This window comes from Xiphophorus couchianus, chromosome 5 (assembly GCF_001444195.1).
Source record: "Xiphophorus couchianus chromosome 5, X_couchianus-1.0, whole genome shotgun sequence".
Taxonomy (NCBI): domain Eukaryota; kingdom Metazoa; phylum Chordata; class Actinopteri; order Cyprinodontiformes; family Poeciliidae; genus Xiphophorus; species Xiphophorus couchianus.
In genome coordinates, this window is record NC_040232.1 from 9,645,019 (window position 1) to 9,658,854 (window position 13,836).

At 37.9% G+C, this 13,836-nt stretch overlaps 1 protein-coding gene across 1 annotated transcript in view; it reads right to left on the reverse strand.

Annotated features, from left to right (window-relative positions):
• LOC114144378 (myosin-9-like) overlaps positions 1 to 6,565 on the reverse strand; it is a 39,375-nt gene extending 32,810 nt beyond the window's left edge. Inside the window, exons 1-4 of the mRNA XM_028017131.1 lie at positions 6,412 to 6,565; positions 2,286 to 2,476; positions 582 to 722; positions 348 to 504 (exon numbers count right to left, since the gene is read on the reverse strand). Coding sequence (XP_027872932.1) covers positions 348 to 504; positions 582 to 722; positions 2,286 to 2,471 — 484 coding nt within the window. The 5' untranslated portion in view covers positions 2,472 to 2,476; positions 6,412 to 6,565. The remainder of the gene's footprint in view (positions 1 to 347; positions 505 to 581; positions 723 to 2,285; positions 2,477 to 6,411) is intronic.
• Positions 6,566 to 13,836: the final 7,271 nt, after the last annotated feature.

Consider the following 13,836-nt stretch of genomic DNA (forward strand, 5'->3'; position numbering starts at 1 on the left):
GTCACAATAACAAATTTTGCTGAACGATAAACTGTCCCAGTAATTATTGTGATAAACACTCATATTGTTGTTCTGCAACCATTTTTAATGCAAGAGAACGTTCTCAAAGTTCAATAAACTTTAAATTCAAACAAACATTCATCACTGAAACTGGAAGACATTTTAAATATCCAAAGACTTTCGTCATCCATTATTTGGTAGAAAGAGATTAAAGAGAAAAACGATAAATTGAGCTTGTTTTAAGTCATCATGTGATTAATTGATTTATTGTGTTTTCTGAGTGAACCTCTGTGTGTTGAACATCAGGAACCAATAATCGTTCACATCCTGCTCAGTAAGACGCTCACCCTGCATCATGCTCCTGTAGGCCGTGTCGGTGATGGCGTAGATGTGTGGAGGCATCTCATGCCTCTTCTTGCCCTTGTACATGTTGACGATCTCCTCGCTGTAGATGGGCAGGTTCTTGTACGGGTTGATCACCACGCAGAAGAGACCCGAGTACGTCTGTGGGAGACAGGAAGTGATGTTTAGAGTGAAACCGGAAGCTGCGGAACAATCCCCGCAGACCGTTCCCCACTCACGTAGATGAGTCCCGAGTAGTATCTCTCCTTGAGGTTGTGCAGGACGGAGGCCTCGTTTAGGCAGGTGAGCTCCGCCATGTCCTCCACCTTGCTGAACTTGGGCGGGTTCATTTTCTGGATGTCGTCCTTGTTCACCTTCACCTGAGATTCACAGAGACGAGCGTTACCGACTGCTGTGACATTAGGGATGGGAATCAGTCGATTACTTGGATTCAACAAGCTGCTTGCTCAACGATTCCACTTATTGGTTAAAGCAGGGGTGGGCAACTCCAGGCCTCGAGGGCCGGTCTCCTGCAACTTTTAGATGCATCTCCACTTCAACACACCTGAGTCAAATAATGAGGTCATTAGCAGGACTCTGGAGAACCTGACTGCACTTGGGAGGTGATTCAGCTGCTGGATTGGACCAGGGAGACGTGCAAGAGTTGCAGGACACCGGCCCTCGAGGACCAGGACTGCCCACCCCTGGGTTAAAGTAACGTGACGCATTTCCATGACTACGTATTTTTCTTTAGAATATGTACAAGATGGCGTAGAAATAGGGCTCCAAAACTTGTTTATATCTCACAAAAAAGACGATACTTCTATTGCCAATTTTAACCACAACAAAAGTGATTAAAAGTTAATTTTGGAATAAGCCTCCAAAATCCTCAAACAGATCAACAACCGATTTCTACGAAACCTCTGCAGATGATAATGCAAAGAAGGATTCTCAATAAAAATTAAGAAAATTATGGACAACCCGGACCGTTCTCTTCATCTTTAGTCAGAGGCTTCTTCAGATTCACTCCAATGCTGACTGCTACAGGGGATCTTTCTTTCCAACTGCATCACTATCTGCATACTCTGAAGAATTTGAATTTATACAAGTTGCAACAACATTTAATTTCCCTCCAGGATGAATGAGGCATTTTTTAATTTGAACTTTTTTTGACATTTTTTTGAGTTTGGATTCTCCTCAGGTAACATTAACCTCCTCTGCATCCTGGTTATTTTATTACTGTTAGCGTCACACTGAATAATCTCCATCTCACATTACAGTTATTCATTAAATTAAAATATATTTTTCAACAAAACTCCTTTATTGTATCAAAAGCACCTGCAGAAAAACTGTTGCTGTGCAGAAAGCTGCACTTCATGTTAAAATTTGACAGAGAAATTCTTATCGTTTAAAGCTGCAGAATGCAACTTTTATAAAAAAAATATGCTTCTTACATATTTGTTAAAACTGACAGTAAAATGTGACATAATCTATGAAAAATATTGATCTTCTTCACTTTGTCCCCGAGCTGCTATCGCTGTCTGAAGAAACGCAACGCTTCTGACCAAAAACAACCAATCAGAGCGAGGAGGCGGGTCTTAGCGCTGTCAGTCAACCGCATGTATTGGCTGCTAAATGTGCTAACAGGGAGAAACAACTTACAGGTAAACCATTTATGTGAGGTCATGGCTGGCGACGCTAACTAGACTGAACGCACAGATTGCAATTGACAGCGCTAAGACCCGCCCCCTGGCTCTGATTGGTTGTTTCTAGTTTGCTCAGTTTCATCTGTCTCATAACAAACGGTCACAACATGGTGATAGTTTCAACAAATATCTACAGAAGTTACATACTGCAGGTTTGGGAAAGTTTTCATCTCGTTTGAATCGATTAAGGCGAATATTTTTAATTGGAGTTTATTTCCCAACTCGTTGGACCTTCACCTTCTTGCCAGAGTCGGACAGCTCCACCACACACTCGTCGCCCTTCTCCTCCTTCAGCGACCCGGCCTCATATCCCTGCTTCTCGCTGGGAATCCACACCAGCTTCTTGGAGGCCCAGTCGGCCTGGGCCAGCGGGTCGTTGATGCCGCTCCGGTCCCCGTACAGGAACTTGTCTGCGTCCGTCATGGTGGCTGCAAAACAGGAGATTAAATAAACAGTTTAGAGATTAATTCAAGAAAATGGGTTAAGAAATCATTCAGCACATTTTATTTTCAGGTTTAATATTTAGAATTTTGATTTTACTTTAGTTTTCATACTCCAGTAATTCAATAAAGCATATTTAATATTCAATATGTACATTCAATTTTTAGATTTAACATCTAGATTATTCAAATTCAACATCTAGATGCATTATTCATTTAACATTTAGGTTTAATAAGCAAATTCAGATTTAACAATTAGATTGAATATACACATTTAGGTTTCTTCAAATTTAATATTATGATTTAATTTTCAAATTTATATCAATATTTATGTTCAATTTTTAGATTTATTCAAATTTAATTTTTAGATTATTCAATTTTATATTTGCTAAAATTGTGTGCAAACAGTTTTTTTTAAAGACATTTACATATTAAATGTTATGAAAGTTTGCTAAATGTGAGAAAAGTAATCCAAATATCAAGAAAAAAACATCTGCTGAATATTTCACACTAAAATATTAAATTTCTCGCCCTCAAAACAGAATTTCCCAGTTTTGTGTACGACTGAAACGCAGCATAAACGAGTGCAACTCGTTTATTAGCAATGCAGCAGAAGGAATGTCGCATGCTGCAACATGAAGATACATTTTTTTAAAAAACCTTTCAGTCTAAAAAGAAAAACGGCTGACGGGCCTTTGAGTTGCAGCTTTCAGAAACCGTTATGGCTGCTCTGCATCATCCCAAGTCTGAACTTTGAATAACAGGCTTTTGTTTTTTCCAAACAGCGCCGGTCCAGACACGTCGCTGCTGCAACAGCTGCTTGACGTTCTTCTACTGTATCATTTTGTCTCTTCTGTCATTTATGCCTCTTTATCCTGAACCCACAAAACAATTTACAAAAATAATTTTTTTAAACGATGCCAACTCCCTACTAAGGGACAGCCGTCTGAAAATGCCTCATCAGTAAGAGTACAGGTCAGCTGCCTGATCTTGTCATTTTCTATGTTACTTATATGAATTAGTCATTTAAAGATATTAATGTTTCCAGAGGTCATGGGGGTCAACCAGCCTTGACCCTTAATGTGGGTCAAAGCCACAATCTTTGGAAATCCATGTTTACAAAAAAAGAAAAAACAAATATGGTTTCAATCAACTGTGCTACATTTGTGCACCAAAAAATCGTTTTTTGTTGTTACAATTTTTAAGCTTAAAAAAAAAAAGTTTCCAGAGGTCACCAGAGGTCGACCTGGTGAGTTTCCAGAGGTCACCAGAGGTCGACCTGAGTTGAAATCTGTTTTGCCAACCTCTATCAATTTTGAAACATTTTATGACGTTTTGTAACAAATTAAGATATATTTTCTTTTTAAATCATCCGGTGTCTCTCTGGCCGGTCTGTGTGAATCCCAGACAATATTTCCAGAGGTCAAAGGTCCACACTTACCAAAAAAACTCAATATGGTTTCAATCGACTGTGCTACATTTGTACAACATTTTTTGTTTGTGTGCCTATCATTTTAGAGATAATGTTTCCACAGGTCAAAGGTCAACCAACCAATCCACATTTACAAAAGCAAACTAAATATGGCTTCAATCAAACAAATGTTTTGTTTGTGTTGTTACTTGGCCTGTCGCAATAAACAAATCAATTAATTGTATGATAAATTAAAACAAGATCAATAATTTCCATTTGAATCATTTATGGGTTTTTTCTCAAAGACTGGATTTAAGGTTTTCTGTCTCCACTTCTGTTTTATTTAATATTTAAAATGTTTTCTAGTTAAAGGTACATTAGAATTTAAAGTTTATTGATCTTTGAGAATGTGTTTTGATTGATTTGATTGATTTTGTAAAATACGGCGGCCGCTGGTTGACGCCTGATGACCTCTAAAGGCATCTGGAAACATTTATAAACGTCTGACACCAATTTTGTTTAATTCGAAGAGGACTCGGGTGCTTGCGAAATCTGTTAGATTCCTGAAGGAAGTGATGCTTTGAGGGGAGGAATGTTGGTACAAGTCTGGACAGAGAGAAATATCACATCCTGACCCTGAAGAGAAGGAAAAGATGAGAACGTCCAGAGCCGAGATGTTGACAGAAAAAGACGTGAGCTTCATTAAAACGCATTTAGATGAGCTGCTTGTTCTAGAGTCGACGATCAGAGCGATGAAAGACGGATTGTGTGTGTGTGTGTGTGGGGATCAGAGCGATCTCCTGAGTGTGTGCTTGTTTATCGAGTGAGGGATGAAGGGATAAGCACTCAAGGTGTCACCTGGGTCTCTCCTAAGTGCATTATGAGCTCAGACTGCTGAAGAGGAGCAGCGCTGCCACAGGACAGACGAAATGCTACGCTAGCTGCTGCTGCGGCTGCTTCTGCATATTCTCTGAGCTGCAGTCATGCGTTTGCGGCTTCACTTTCAGAGCCACCCATGGGGCAACTTCTGGAGGAAGTTGCACAAACCGCCTCTGTGCTTCAGCTCAAGCTTCTGCAGTAATTTATCTACATGCAGTCCAGCTGCACAGCTTAATCTTTTGTGTTCAGCATCATCACCTGGCTGCCTGTCAATCTGAGCTTTATCCAGGCTAAGGCCCCGAGCACGAGCCCTGCCACCTGCAGCAACTAATTATTGATTTACTCATCGATTAATCGATTGTTCTGACAGTTAAACATTCAGTCAGCCAATTAATTGATATTATTTTGACGACAAATCGAGTATTCTGGCGATTAATCGCATAAAGAATTGCCACATTCTGCTGAATTTTCATTAAATACTTTCTTATATATATATCAGAAATACACAAAAAGATGCAAAACAATTCATTTTTAAATAAGAAAACATTTCATTGCCTAAAATGCAACAACATAGCATTCCTTTCAGTGCAGCAAAGGAGGCATCTACAGCAAAAAAAAATACTTTTAACATCAATTTGTGAAAAGTTCAGGCAATTCTGCTCGACTTAGTGCAGCGTTTGGCCGGTTTATTGATTAATTTTAGATAACTAAATTAATAATTCATTGAAAAATGCTTAAGAGTTATGAACCAGGTGGAGTTAAAACTGCCACTCGAGTTTTGGGTAAAACAAATGTACAAACTGGTTTTATTTTTATCTAAAATGCAAAATGTTTATATTTTTTCTACAGTTTTGACTCCGATTGTGTCGTTCTTTCAGCAAACAGCCATTTTAAGTCCTGCAAAGTTCATTGATTTATCACAATAAATCTGATTAACACGATCAGAGTACTGTAGATTTTCTTTTAGATGTTCTGGTTTTACGTAGAGCGGGACAGGTGGATTCAGGAAGTAGGGCATATTTTTTAATAAAAACCAAACAGCTGGTTGTTTGAGCCAAAGCAAAAAGAGGAAGGCTGCCATCAGGTTTATCACATCTCTGTTTAAAAGCCTCGCCCAGCTGAGGAAACCTCACATATGCAACTCCTGACAGGCCGACACGTCGCCTCTTTTGTGTGTGTGCAAACCAAATCTGTAGCCTGGAGCTGTTGAACAGCTGTGTGTGCTGCTGCTGCTGCTGCTGCTGCTGCAACACAAACTACACCTGCAGTAATTACAGGCACTCTGAACACTTTACATTTCGGTTTGTACTTTCCAGCTGCTTCTGGTGTCATTTTACACATTTTCTGCTACAATCAACATTTTAACTTCATACACGAGAATCTTTCGTGCTTAATAAATTATTAATAAGTAAGTTTGTACAGATTATGAGTAAATTAGTAAAAAGGTGTTCAGGAACACCTGATCCAGGTGCGAAACTGACCTCTCGTCAGCAAAACTAAACCGATTTAAAGCTTTGATTCTATTTTTAAATTAATTAATAGCTTAAAATGAGCCCAAATACTTCATACAGTTAAGATGAGCTACTTTGTCGTGCATTTTGGAAGCAAAATATAAGTAAATAAAAGAGCCGACCTTGTTTTCAGCAGCAGGTAAGCTGTGTGTCCGTGTCGGTCCCGCTCCACCCTGCGGCGTGTCGCTGATTCTCCTCCCCGGGATGAGGTGCAGTTTGTCGGCTCGCCGCTCAGAGTGCTGGTTCGGACAGGATGGGGCCGAACAGGATCTCAGCTGCGCTGTTTTATTTTTCTCAGGTGACCAAAAGTCCCCGCCCACTTCCCCAGCCACAGCGCGCTGCTGCGCATGGTGCGTTCAGGAGCGCCTGGTTAAAAAACCCCCCAAAAAATCGCTGCTGCAAAAGGCTTAAATCCAAACGCACAATCTGTATGTAATTTAAGAAGAAAGAAGAAAGATGGTTCAGATTATGTCAAAAATCTATTTTCACGTGTTTTGTTTTGGGGCGTTATAGATCAAATTAATTTACATTTCGGGTCATATCCAGATCCAGGGCTTGTTGTGCCAGAATATATTCATAAAACTCATTAATAAACAGTTAAAATATTAATAAATACCTTTATCTCCATTCAATATGTCTTAAAATTAAATATTACACTTATGTAATTTGCAGTATACAGGTAAAAATTGCTTTTATTTGACTGATAAAGTTAAATTTAAGCAGTGACAGACAGACAGAGAGACAAATAAGATTCGTTTGTTGAAAAAAACTAAAAAAACTCAAATTTCTCTTACAATCAACTGAATTTTTGATAGGTTTGAAACACAGATCTTGAACACATCATTTGCCAAAACATGGTGGTGGCAGCGTCATGCTGTGGTGAGGCAGCTCTAAATCTACAGCCAGAGTTACGTCAGATCAAAGCGTATTTAAGCATCAAAATGGCCCAGTCAATGTTCAGAACAAAATATGATTGAAAATCGTAAATACATTTTTAAAAATCAGCAGAGATATTTTACAAAAATCAAACTATAAAGCACTTTTAGGTGGAATTAAAGTCAAATTTTTCTATAAAGCGTTGATTTGAGAGAGCTGAATCCAACACCTAAAAAATTTAAACAAAAAAGGATGGTTATTTGTTATTTAGTTATTAATTAAATTATGTATTACATTTTAAAAAAAGTAAAGTAACAAGCAGCTGTCAAACCACAAAAATGTGTCGCAAAGTTGGTGAGCAGCATTAAACCGCAGGATGTTAAAAATGTGAAATAAAGTTATTTGGAGGACTTTACTGCATATTTCAGTCTTTATTTCTGGTATAAAAATACAAAAATGACATGAAATAAATAAAACAAAGCAGACACCGGAAGCTGAAACATTCATAGCTCAAATATTCAACACATGATGCGTTTGTGTGTTTCTCGCTGCGTCGGAAAGCAGAGTTTCTCTGTTACCTGAACGAGCTGAGCAGGCGTGTGGCAGTTTGATGTGTCTGATGTGGAAACATGAAATAAAACACAGAGCAGAGCGGAAACACCAATATGTCTGTCTGACAGACAAAAGTTTTCATAATTTCTTTATATTTAAAATCCTCGATCTGCAGCAGCGGGTCTCAGACGGGAGTTTCAGGGGAATCAAACCTCCCAAACAAGGTAACACATCTACCTGCACCGTGTCTCCCATCCACCAATGAGGTTTTAGCTGAGTTTCCTACCATATATGGTCAGACAGGAGAAGAAAGAAAGAGAAGAAGACTTGAGGAAAGAGAAGTGAGCGGCTCCCGCCTCGTTTCCTCGGTGTTGGGTTGCTCTGCGTGCCTCGTCATCAGCCCCAGTCATCCTGCGGCTTCACATGGGCCACACATTAAAGATGAACTGATATTAAGAAGAGGCGGCATGCTGCAACAAGAACGAAGCAAGAAAAAAAAGAGCTAACCTTTAAAGTCTCTTCAAATGTGGTTTATTATTGTCGATAAGAACAGTGGAAACTGACATAAGATGATGCATAAACAGAGTAATGTGAATTTAACAGCTGTTAAATTTATTGCATTAAAGTCTAAAGCTGCAGTATGCAACTTTTATTTTTATTTGTTAAAACTCTCACCATGACAGGACATTACTACACATCCTCTCTGAGCTACTATTGCCAACTGAAGAAATAAAAAAACTCGGACAAAAATCAACCAATCAGAGCCAGAAGGCGTGTCTTAGCGCTGTCAATCATCTCCTGAACGCACTGCTAAATGTGCTAATGGCGGAGGAACAACTTAGTTACAGAAAAACCATTTATCCGGTGGCTATGCTAACTAGCCTTAGCATTCACAAAGGGGTCTGCTGATTGGCAGCGCTAAGGCCCACCTTCTGGCTCCGATTGGTTGTTTCTAGTTAGCACTGGGAGAAGCTCAGTTTTCTCACAGATCATCCATCTAATATGATTCTGTTACAACATAGTGACAATTTCAACAAACATGTAAAAATATATTGTTTATAAAAGTTACAAGCTGCAGCTTTATGTGACACATAAACATATTAAAATCAGGTTCAAACAGAGGACACTGCAAAACCCTTTATTTTAATTTATTTATTTTTTGCCACATTACACCCAAAACCTTTACTGTGTTACTGGGATTTAATGTGACAAACCACTGAGTAACGCATAAAACCACAAACCAGTCAATGGGGGGCATGAAGTGAGAGATGCTCTGCATCCTGTTTGCAAAAAAAAAAAGAAGACAGGACAAACGGCCATGCATGCAAATGCTCACGCCTCAGGGAAATGTACAGTTACTGTTATGTTTTTGAATTGTATGAAGATTAACAGGAGAAACCCCTCACATTCATGGAGTTTGCATCTTCTTTCATGAACGAACACGCAAACTTCATGCAGAAACATATAAAACTCATAAAACTCTGTCAATTATTCTGATACCCTGGATTTGGCATCAGCTGATTGTGTCACAAACCTTCAGTGTTTTAGGTTTGGATTTAGATCATATTCTTGTTTATTTGCTTTCCCAGGTTTTGCCACTCAGTTCCTGTGTTGCTCAAAAAGTTTTACCACATTCAGTTCATTAGTATTCCTTTAAAGATCTTATTGTTTCTGTTCTTTCCTTTGTCTTTAGTTTCATTCATTTGTGGAGGTTCATTTTCCAGTTGGACAGCAACCATGATGATGCAGGGAAGATGGAAGATATTCCTCTGCCAGAATGGCCTAGTTAAAGTCCAGACATAAATCAAGTTGAGAATCTGTGGAAAGACTTACCAACGAAGGGTCAGAAATGTTAGTCTGTCATGATGCCATATTAGGGCCATTGAATATAAAGGGAAAAAATCCTGCCAAAAAAAAATTGAAATTATTCTCAGAAATTTTCTTTAACAAAACAAAAAACAAAACATGGAAATTTCTGAGCTCCAAAAGTAAAACATTTGTGAGAAAAAAAAAGAAAGTTCAATCTTAATTTAATAAATGTTGTAGAAAAAAAAATCCGTGGAAATTTCTGAGTTTCAAAAGTTCAAAATTTGCTTTTAAAAAACCCTCAAATTTTGAAACTGATGTCAGAAATTTTCTAGAAAAACTTTCCGTTTCAAAAGTTGAACATTTTTAAAACTTAAAATTTCTTTATTGCAAATTTTCAACTTTTGAAACGGATACTTCCGAGGGTTTTTTGGGGGCAAAAATGTACTACTATTGCCATAATATGTTGTCGTAGTATGTGAATGTTTGTACCTTAAAGAAACATGCTCAAGGATTTGCAATATTACAAAGTATTTACTCAGGTGAGCTAAGTTGCTTTTTAAACTCCCATTGGTAAATATGTGAACAAATTGTGTCCATTTTTTTTCTTCTCTCACTTTTACACGCAACTATTGTTTGAACTTTCACGTAAAATCCAAATCTTTGCAGGGAAATTTAATTTGAATCTCAATCAGATGAAATCTCTACGGCTCATTTTCATCGCCTTGGATCAAATATTCAGCCTGTCGAGTCAAACTCACCTCAGTGTGATTTGTTCTTAATGTGAGTTCAGTAAAAAGTGAATCACGTAAGTTCAAATCTGCACGATTTGTTGCGGAGGTTTTCAGATAAAAGCAGAACCAGTCATGTTCTTTACATGTCATGTCAGGAGCAGCGGCTCATTTAACAGAAGAGCGGAGCAGAAACGACGCTCCAGGAAGAGAAGCGTGACGGTGTTTGGCAGACGGAACAGATTAGATCACTGTATTTCAGCTAAATCAGATACGAACATTTCTAGATGCATTCATTAAAAAGTGAGATTAGATCTGAAAACGTGCAAGAAAGCGTGTAATTAAGAACCGGACAGCTGGACGGATGAATATCTAGATTTAAAACACCGTCAGACAGAAGACGTTTCATAGAAAGACAGAGAAGTTCTCCCTCTTGTGGCCAAAAGTTTGAATTACAAAACGTAGAAGTCAGGATGAGATTTTTACTTCAAAATTGAAGTACACAACGACACAAAAGCTTTTTATGAGTTTTTATTTATTTGATTTTTGAGTGTTTTATTATTTTTCTCAAAAAAAGGAAAAAAAAAAAAAAAAGAAATCCTGAGGTATTCACAATATAATGGCATTTATTCTGTTTGAAATGAGACTACGGTGTTGGGGAGGATAAAACAGCAAAAAAGAGAAAAAGTTAAACAAAAGGGCAGTAAAGCTTTGTCATTTGATAGATCTGTCAAGACAACATATCCATGGTGTGTTTTACATACAGGAGGCCCTTAAACAGAGGGGAGCAACGTCCCAAAACAAACCTGCAAACCAGTGAAGAAGTCATGCAAGAGACAGACGGGATTTTACAGAGACCAAGTAACAAACTTTAGATATTTTAACGAGGGCGTTTACCGCCGACTGCAGGGGAAAAGGGGCTTCACAAGGCAATCAGTTCACTATCATAGCAGTTATCAGTTGAAATATCTATTTAAAAAATAGACAGGTGGAGTGGCATTCAGGACAAACGGGTTAAAAGTCGCCCAGGTTTCAACTGGGAGATGTTAGTAAAGCTAGAGTTGGACTATAAAACGGTTCACCTGGTTAACTGAAAATCAGCAGTTTAACGCTCTTCTTTCTGCTGAGACTTTATAAATAAAAAAAATGGCTGAAAGTTAGTTTGAAGGTTCAATATAATAATAATAATAATCTGCTTTCTGTACACAACAAGTTAAATGCCAAAGAGTCTACTCTTCTCTTCATGTCCTGTTTGCCCTCCATACAAAAAATCATAACCAAAACAAACATAAAAATGACCAATAAATAAATAAGTGAGAAAAATACACTGTCGAATCATTTTCTCGTCGTGTCACAGCTTTATGATTGATAAAATAACTGCTGCGACGTTAAGAAAATGAGGAAAATGTTCTCCTTTCTGCAATAAGAAACCCATCACAAGTGCAACATCGGTCACCACAGTCTCAGCATTAAATAAAAATAAAAATAATAAAAAGCTCAGGCGTTTCACCAGAAGCTCACAACTACAGCATCAGACAAAAGTAACGGGGAAAAATCGGGGTGGTGGAGAATAACAGCATGTAATTTATGACCCATACAAGAAATAAATCAATAAAAATTTATTACCAAAGGAAAAAAATTATATATAATAAGAATAATAAAAATACTAACAGTGGGCAGATTATAGTGGAATGATGAGAAAAGCCATCAATCCACTTCACCACTTAATAAAAAATAAAAAGATGAGTCTGTGTGGGATCAGCCTCTTAATTGTTCAATTTGGTGTCATCATTGCCCTGAATAACAATAATATTAATAATAATAATAAAATTGTAATCATATTATTAAGAATAATAAAATCAAAGGACAAAATTAAAAGCTAATCCCTCTGAATAAAGACATTTGGTAGACAAAGATCACAGCGTCTCCGCTCGCTCACAACCAGGGGAAATAAAATATGACACAAAAACGGGGATTAACAGGATGACCAGACATTTGTTTTTCTACCGTCTGCTGACGAAGGCTCGAGTTCCTCCTCTTCCTCCTGCTGCTCATCAACAAACGAGGGGTTCAAAGCCAAACAGTAAACGGACAGAGAACATGGAGGAAAACAAAATAAAAGGCAAACAAGTGTCTCTTTTCCTAAAGTACACAACAATGTTCAAATACAAAACAAAAAAAGAGGAAAAACAAATACATACTGTAAGTGTAAAAATCATAAATAAAGGATAAAGTTTTGTGCATCCCGTCCCAACCGGCCATTGTCTTGAAAATAAAAAACAAAAAAAAGAGGAAGAAGCAATCTCGAGCAGAAAAACAAAACAATGGCAGTTATAGCGGTTACGATAACAAGCAACTGATGTACTTTACAGCACTGATGTGTCCCACCCACCCCAAACGCACCACACTACAAACCCGGGTCGGCCCACCCCGATACAATCCTTAAATATCTGTCAGCTCATTCAAAACGCGTCTCTTGCTCCGCCGCCGACTTTCATCTGGGACTCTGTATTTACAGGAAGCAAGCCGACATGGTTTGAATGACTGCATAGTGAAAATGATATTTGGTTTACTTACAGATGGACTTAAAGCACACACACACACACACACACACACACACACACACACACACACACACACACACACACACACACACACACTGTGCCAAGGCAGGTAAACGCCTCACATTTGGTGTTTACCTGGCAGGCTAACATACATAAAGCGTCGCTGTGTGGGATGGGATAGTTTATACATTTGGTGAACGTAGACTATCAGCTTTATTCTTACTTTCTCACGCAGTCGCATCACATTTCACGACGGATGAGCCGTCGTCCAATCAGGAGCGGGAAAAGAAAAAACACACTCAGCAACATCGAGGGAGTGTGTGCAATGTGTGCGCTTGGAAAATACACAAAAAAATAAAAATAAAAGTCAGCAGCGGGAGACTGAATCTACCGACTCTGCACTTAAAGAGTCTCCTACATATGAAAACAGCAACAATCCTGGTTTATAACCAACAGGGGGCAGCAGAGAACCAACAGCAGCTGCGTTTCCATTACGAACGTGAGCAAAACGTTTTACATTTTCTGCTAATGTAAAAAAACAAATTGGAATTGCAGTGTTTCTGTTAAAAAAAAACGCAAATAAAAATCATACGTGGATAAGCATATTCACATGATAAGACATTAAAAATTAGCATCCTCCAACCACTTCCTGTCGTCTTCTTCTTTGTGGTTTTCGCCAGTAGAAACATCTGGATGTTGGTCATGTGACTCATGACGCAATAAAAAGGTTTTCAATTCCAATTTTACATTTGAAATAAATTCATTTTAATACAGCTAAAAAAAAAAAAAAGCAGCAAAACTTTTTTTTAACCAAAAAAGTTTTTTTCTAAATTGCCATTAAGCAAATTTATTTTCAATTTGTCAAACTGTCCATTTGTCCATTATATATTCAATGGAAACTCAGATATCAAAGCTTTTACGTGAGAGTGGTTATGTATATATATGTGAAGCATTTTGGAAAAATTGTAGTCTAACTGCGTTTCCAATTGGAAAAACAGTTTCACAAATACAGTGTTTT